Source organism: Rhamphochromis sp. 'chilingali' (assembly GCF_963969265.1).
Source record: "Rhamphochromis sp. 'chilingali' genome assembly, chromosome: 12".
In the NCBI taxonomy this organism is placed as follows: Eukaryota; Metazoa; Chordata; class Actinopteri; order Cichliformes; family Cichlidae; genus Rhamphochromis; species Rhamphochromis sp. 'chilingali'.
Genome location: NC_137939.1, coordinates 2,317,856 through 2,325,657, shown reverse-complemented (window position 1 = coordinate 2,325,657; position 7,802 = coordinate 2,317,856). Strand labels below are relative to the sequence as shown.

At 44.2% G+C, this 7,802-nt stretch overlaps 1 protein-coding gene across 2 annotated transcripts in view; it reads left to right on the top strand.

Annotated features, from left to right (window-relative positions):
- rarga (retinoic acid receptor gamma a) overlaps window positions 1-7,802 on the top strand; it is a 39,067-nt gene that overhangs the window by 12,822 nt on the left and 18,443 nt on the right. For both annotated transcript variants that reach the window (XM_080899095.1, XM_080899096.1), the window contains exon 2: window positions 430-796. In XM_080899095.1, the coding sequence (XP_080755221.1) occupies window positions 628-796 (169 nt within the window). In that variant the 5' untranslated portion in view covers window positions 430-627. The remainder of the gene's footprint in view (window positions 1-429; window positions 797-7,802) is intronic.

Genomic DNA, 7,802 nt, shown 5'->3' with positions numbered 1-7,802 from the left:
CTCTTCACTGTTATAACTTTTTCCAAACTTCTTTCTTATTTTCTTTTCCCCTCACCCAGTCCCAGTTTTTTTCTTTTCTTTCTGGCTTTTCCCTCTCCGAGCCTACTCATTCTTTTTCTCTCTATCTGTTATGGTTCTCGCCATCTCATCCTTCCTCACTTCCTCTTTCCTTCCCATTCGCTCATACCTGTTGGTATGAAGTTTACACATCCTTCTCGCATTAAAACTGTGGATGAACTATTATCGGACCCAGATGGAATCAGAGTTGATGTGAGGTGAATCCTGTTTGTTGAATCTAGAGCAGATCTTAGCATCAAACAAAACACTAATCGTATCATCATGTTCATGCCAATCAAAAGCACTTATTCTTATATTTTATGTGGAATTAAATTAATAGGAAATTATTTACTCTTATCCTCTCATCTGCAGAAAAGAGACAGCAGGACTCTTCTAAAGTGGAGTCCACCTATCCTTCAGTACCTCCGAGGCCCCCTGTCGCCCATACGTTCTCCACGTCTTAAGACTCTTCGACGGACACACATCTCAGCCTTGTGGAGGATTCCAGGTGTCGAAAGAGCCGTTACCTTCAGCCAGCCGCCTGCTGTGGACCCTGGGTGATCCGTCGCCATGGCTACAAACAGGGAACAGCAGGTGGGTCACATGACCGGCTTCCCACCTGCTGTGTACCCCTTTCCCTTCAACTCCATGAGAAGCCACTCCCCCTTCGACCTGCTGGCCAACAGCAGCCTGTTTGGGAGATTTGGGGCTGACCTGCCCAAAGAGATGGCTGCTCTCTGTAAGTCATTTTCATTACTCTGTGTGTTTGTGCTTGACTTGCCTTTCCTCTCATTTTCCATCTCAGTTCCAAGAATGCATACGGCCATTACTTTATTTTTAGTCAGGTCGCATTAAACACCATCTACTGGAAAAGGGGAAATATGGCTTAATTTAAATTGCACTACATTATGTGTAATTTTGTGGAAATGGAAAACTTTAGCGTCTGTTTGTGATATAGGACCAGTGGTAGAAAAAAATCCCCCAAAGAGACCATGAGGAAAAAGTCTACTTTCATCAGTACAATGATTACTCTGCTCCTGTGGTTTCCTTATATGCTTTATGCTTGTAGATGGTGTGGTTATGACCGCAAGCTCTGGCTCTGGCTTCACGATGCGTGCGTGTATCCGTGCGCGTGTGCGTGCCTGGACCTCTCACAGAGCTTTTGTGAGGCAGATAATGCACAAGTCTGTAATTATAGACAAAACACATTGAATTATGTATTAAGTGATGAGTACTGAGCATCAAAATAGTTAAAATGAGTACTAATGCAGTTCAAACATTTGACTTGGACAGCGGTGACTGATCGTATAATTAAAATGAAAGGTGAGCTAGACACTGGACTTGATTCACAGCAGCGTTCCCCTGTCAACTGTGTACTTCTATGCTTGACCATAGGGGGCACTGTTACATTCTGAAGCGCTGAGACGGGGATGATGTATAGAGAACAGAGCACAAAGAGGAGATTGTTGGCAATCCAGAGTCTTTTTCTGTTGTGCAAAAACTAGCAAGATGAAACGCACGGTGCCGACGTACATTTCTCGTTGTTCAAAACACCTGCTTGTCTCAAAACCACTAATCAGCAACAGGATTCTAGGTCAGGGAGGATCCTTGTGTGGAACCACTGCGGTATAATTCACGGATGATAATAATGCCAGAAGAGAGAGCGAGAGAAAAGAATGAGCACTTTTGTTGAGGTTAAGCCATGAGGTAAAGGTAAGCAGAAGTTATTTGAAATCTGATCTGGGTGCAGTGTTAAAGGGGCGGCAGGTGGTGGTGGTGTGTGGTAGTGGAGGAGTAATAATGGGTGTGGGTGGCAACAGCTGAGCGCGGAGCCTGCCTGTGTGTGCAGCCCCCTACTCCCCCCACCACCACCGCAGCATGCCTGAGCACCTCTCCAGCCTTTCAGCCGTCAATCACTACCTCACCCCCTCTCTTCCTTCTCACTGCCACTGCCCACCTAATCCTCAAGGTATTTTCACAGAACCAGAGAGAGAGAGAGAGAGCGAGCACCTGGGGGTAATGTCCTGGTGTGGTGGAATCCAAGAACACACCCAGCAAAAACACACACACATATATATACACACAGGCAAACATGCACTCGGAGACACTCTTCCCTCTCAGTTTCTTTTGCTCTCTGTCTGGTTCTCTCTCATGAAGCCACACACACACACACACACACACACACACACACACACACACACACACACACACACACACACACACAGCAGTTCTTTCATCTAAAAACTAGAAACATACCCCTGACGCAGAATGAAATCCCACCACGCTGACAGATGGATTCTTTATGGTTTTTATGCTGGCATGACTTAAAACAAAAACAAGTATCAAAGCACAAACAGACGCAGGCAACCACATGCACTGGGGCTTCATACACGACTGCTTGTACTGACACATCCACGCTCGCAGTAGTATCGTTCGCAGGGGTTAAGGACTGCAGTTATTTGGTTTAAGCTTCGGGTCAGAGTGTGAGAAAAGCTGGGGACAAAGATCAAGTCAGGATCACAGTGACAGTTAGCTTCAATTTGTCGAGACTGACATGTTTTTTTAAGTGTCTCTATATTAACATAGCCGTGCTGGTTGAATGGTGTTTACTGTCACAATTTACTATTTCATTATGTTTACATTACGAGCTGCAGCTATTGCTTGAATGTCAAATAAATGCCTGTCAGTTGAATATTAAAAGAATTGCCTGCTGGACTAATTCTGCGTTTCACTGTACAAAAATACATCTTAGTTCAGTTTAAATGCTGGCAGCTCAGTGGAAAACTCTCTGTTGTTTTTTTTTATCTGCTTTTAAAACATCCTATTGGTGTATCCCTTGACAAGGAATGTTACAAGTCATTTTGCTGACAGCAGTCTCATTCCCCGCTCTCTTAAATGTTAGTGGGGAAGACAAAGGGCCTCGGTTTGGACATTCCCCAGGCCCTCTTTTTCTTCTCCTTCTACTTCTTCAGGAGTTGACTTAACAGTCCTGCTCATTGTTGTCAGGCTTGTCTGTACGCCAGACTGAGAAAATACCTTTCACATAAAGGGAGTAGCACTGTGGAAATTTCACCGTGTATCTTTGTGTGTGTGTGTGCAGTCAGTAGCTCTTCATGCTTGCACAACTTTAGAGTTTTTTGCGTAATTGTTGTAAGAAAGGTACCCTGGGTGACACCTACCTTTTGTTTAGATGTGCACACTGTGCTGACCTGCCAGAGCACCTCCCATGGCGGTGCTCTGTCTTGGCACCAGAGTTCTTTGGAAATACCTGTTTTGCAAGGAGGTGGGAAGAGACAGAAGAGGGATGGGAAGGGGTGGGCCGACTGTGTTTGCACATGTCCGCATAGTAAGCTTTTCTTTTTGCTTAATGCATAAATGGAAGATCCAGAAAACCTCAGTGCCTCTCTTCAACCTGGGTGTGCTGCAGACTCCCACTGTAGCTGCTGATATCTGAATAAGCGTGCAATGGCGTTTGTTCATCTGTGAGAAGGTCTGATGGCTCTCTGCAGTGTGTTGCTGAGGCTGTTATCAGTTGATCCCTGTCATTACGGGAGCCTTTCAAACAAACAGTTGGAAGCCCATTAAGGCCTCTTATTATGTGATAACATCGTCACTGAGCCCTGAAACACCTCGCTAAGCTTTCACCAATCAGGGCCAGAGCGCTGGCCTCAGACTCAGCCGTGGGGATGTTTTGAAAAGCTAGTAGGTCATTTCCTTCAGCCCACATGGCCTGGCCGAAAAATCTAAAGTCCTCTGCTGGGCTCAAACTTTCCATTCATACCATAATTTGTAGGGTTATGCTGAGTGATGAATACAGAAAACCCATGAGAGGCCCAGCTGTGAGCTGCATCACAGTGGGATGAAATCAAAAGCACTGTAATAATAGAATGGAATGAATAGCGTGTTGAAACCTGTGTAAAAGCTGGCTCACTTTGCTCTTTTGTGCCTCTGGTGGAGAGAAGGGCAATAGCAGTTCATTTAAAGTGTCTGTTAGACATGATGGACTCGTGCACCAGCATTAGCATACAAGCAGTGTGGAACATATGCATGGATCTGCGGTTGCACACACACACACACACACACACACACACACACACACACACACACACACACACACACACACAGAAACAACATAAGGAGGTCATGTTGGCTTAGGGAGCTAAGGGAGTTGCGTAAAGGAGCCATTTTGGTGGGAAATGTGGTACGGCAGGGAACGTCAAAGCAAACCTTTAAATGGAGGCGAGGGACAAGGGAACGATGTCAGCTAGCAGAGTGAAGCTTTCTCCACTGGAGGTGAAGCAGAGCACAAACGGCACATTGAATCTCCATTTATTTTCATAAGGTTGAAGTGCTGGGTTTAAGCCTAGCCTTGGTGGTGTAGAGTAGGATTAGTAGGATTTGCCTCTGTGCACATGTGTATGCTAATGTGGGCATACTACATATCTGATGAAAGCAAGGGGCAGAGAAAAAGATGAAGTGATCTATGTATGGATATGAAAATGATGATTGCAGCCCCGCAACCCAATACTTCCTTGTAGGTACATATTTCCCTACACACACAGGAAAACCAAACGCTCATCTGTGTTTCTCATTGTTTGAACAGCTATAAATAATTGACATTACATTTTTTGCTATGTTGGGTGTCGGTTTAAAGGGAAAAACACAACACAAAATTTCCTCATTAGTAAGGCTCAACAGCTTAGGTCACAACATATCACTATAATGCTTTTGCTTGTATTCTACAGGAAGGATGACTAACCTTTCTTCTAAAAAAACATTCTCTCTTAAACATACACACATGATTTGATTGTGGTGTTTTATCAGCTTGGTCACAAGTTAGATGTTATATTGGGTTGAAGACTACAGCATATGATTCACATCATTTTCATCCACATGAAGCCTTTCTGTGGCTCCCCACTCCCACCCCCTCTGCTTGACCATTGTCGCTCTGGAAGAATCCATTCTCATCGGCATTGAAATGTTTCTTCGTGGATACAAACTCAAGTTTGTATTCATTTGCCGTGATCTTTCCTTTGAGTGGATCCAGACAAATTCCCATAAATTGTGTTTCTTCAAACACCAAATGAAAACCATGCAAGAAGCAAATACCAGATCATTTAGGTCATTGAAAGTGAGCAGGTGGATGGATATACTGAACTACACTCATTTGCCAAAGACAATAATCTTAGTTTGGCTGCAGCTTCTGAATTGTGAAAGATGTACTTTATATTGTTTGGTAAAACCTCGACAGTAATAGAGTGAAAATCGGAACAATCAGATGACGAGTAAGTACTTTGCAACAGTGGAAAGGAAAAACTAATAATGTTAAATTTCTGCTACTACTACTAATAATAACAAAAATAATTTTTCTTGTGCTTGATCATCACACTAAGTCATTATTAGCTCTTCTTCTTTCTGACTCTGGTACTAAATGCCGTGAGTGTCAACACCTAAACAAAAAAAGCTCTCATATAGCTGTTTGCTCGCTGGCATCTCTGCTCCTGTGACCATGATCTTCATAGCAAATTAGCAATGCAAGCACTGGACCATTTTGGACTATACTTGTGTGTGATGACAGCATGTGCAGCGCTGTTTGGCTTTGTCCTTCATCTGTCAGTGAGACTGGAGTCTATTGGCTGTAATAAACAACTCTGCATTGTGTGACATCCCTGCTTTTATCTCCCTAGGCGATCACAGGCCTCAAATGACAGGTGCTCCACTCCTTTTTGGCAATCAGTTGCACTTATTATTTTTTCACTAACGCTAGCCCTGATTCTGTAGTGCTGATTTTTTTGTGTAAAAAACGATCAGTTTTCCTGTAGACTCCTGGTGGAGCATAGGTCTGCAACAACACCGTAAAAAATGATAGTAAGTAGAATATCTGCTGCTCCATGATGATATCCACCTAAACCCCGCTGGCTTATGCACTTCAGAGTTCTCTCGCTCGGTTCCCTCTTTTCTCCTCTGCCTTTACCTTGGATTTCCTCTCATTATCCCACACTGCAAGTGGGAGCCAGATTGCCCTAAGTGCTGGAAACTTTCTGCAACTTTGCAGGACTTAAATGTGTGTGTGTGCATCTGAAAAGCCAGCAAAGGTTGCCGATAACAGAGGGACCACAAAGTGTACTACAGCTCTGACATGATGACAGATGAAGATAAACATGCTACTATCAAAAGTGGGAGGGTGCTGTTTTCAGACAGTCTTTGTGGGCACGTGCAGGATGAAAATTGCGCAATGGCGAGAGAGGAAGGCTGGCTTCTCTGAAGACGTGGGAGGGCACACAGGTCCAGGACGTGCCCATGAAAACAAGACGGGGGTTTGCATTTTTGGCCGAATCTCACTTTTTCTCACAAGAAAACATGGGTAGCAGAACATCATGACAGTGCAGAAAGAGCGAGAGAAAGAAGGAGGGAGAAAATGTGAAAAAGAAAGATGGCCACGAGTGTAAGACCTTAGCATGTGTCAGATCTTTGACTGGTGGAGCAATTGATGGATGAAATGGACAACAACACAAGGATTGCTCTTCTTTTTTGCCTGATGTTACTTTTTTAGTTTAAAAAAGAAGCTCTGCTCTGCTTACTGAACAACCCTTAATGGGATGTGTGCACTTTTAAGTGTGCGTGTTCTGCGTAACCTGAATCTGGCTGTGGTGGGAAGGCTTCCTGGGCTGGTGTTCAGTGTCTCTATCATCACCAGCAATCTGTTTCAGCATGTCCGCACGCTGCACACATGCCCACATGCCCACATCAGAAATGGAAAAGCTTTACATTCCTTTCAAAATGACTCTGTTGCGTTTAGTGCAAAGGCCTCTGTCTTTATTACCTCACACACGATTGCGTTGTTGACTGCTTGGCTAGAACCTGAATGACTGTATACAGAGGAAGTGGCAACAATGTGTTGTATACGTCTTATCTGTAATTGGCATCAGAGTGTCAGACAGTTGTAAAGCCTGACTGGGTTCCAGCACACGTGGAGCAGTAAGCAGACCAGATCCAGCTGACTGGATAAAATCGTGAGACACGCACATAAAATCGTAATTAAAAAAACAAAACCTATTTCAACATTTTAAACGTATGCTCAGATTTGTTCTAATCGCTTAAATGAAACATGATTGAAAGCAGACGTCAACATGGAGTGGCCAGTGAGTTGGCAGCCACTGAAAATGAACCATTTCCAAAACCTGAAACAAAAGCAGAAACTTTGTCAACTAAAACAAATCACGCAGTCAGGAAAAAGTGGCCATAGGGAACTTGATGAAATGGGGAGAGTATTTGGAGAAATGGGGTGGGGGGGGTATTATGGAGAGAGATGGAGAGACTTGTGAGCCAGTGAGTGAGGGAGAGAAGAAGGGAGGGCAGGATAAGTTTGGGGGAAAGTTAGTGGCCCAGTGGGGGTTTCTTCCAGAGTTCAGCCTCTCTGGCTGGGGAAGGAAGGGAAGGAGGGAGGGGAGAGAAGGGGAGGCAGGGACCAGCCTGGGTCAGCAGCAGTATGGAGTATGTGTAGATTAGATGTCTAAACTCACTCGGCAAACCCTCTGAAGCCCTGGAAGGCTCACAGCTCACAGTGTAGTTTGCCAATAACTGGAGAACCTGGAGTTGGTGGTCTGAATTATAGTCTCAAACACAGTAAAAAGAAATGTCAAAACCAGTGGAACCGGATAGGGTTCGTAAATCTCTAAAAACAAAAGAGTGTGAACACATGATATTTGAAATAGATTTTTTTGCAGCTTGTCAGCCCACAGAGC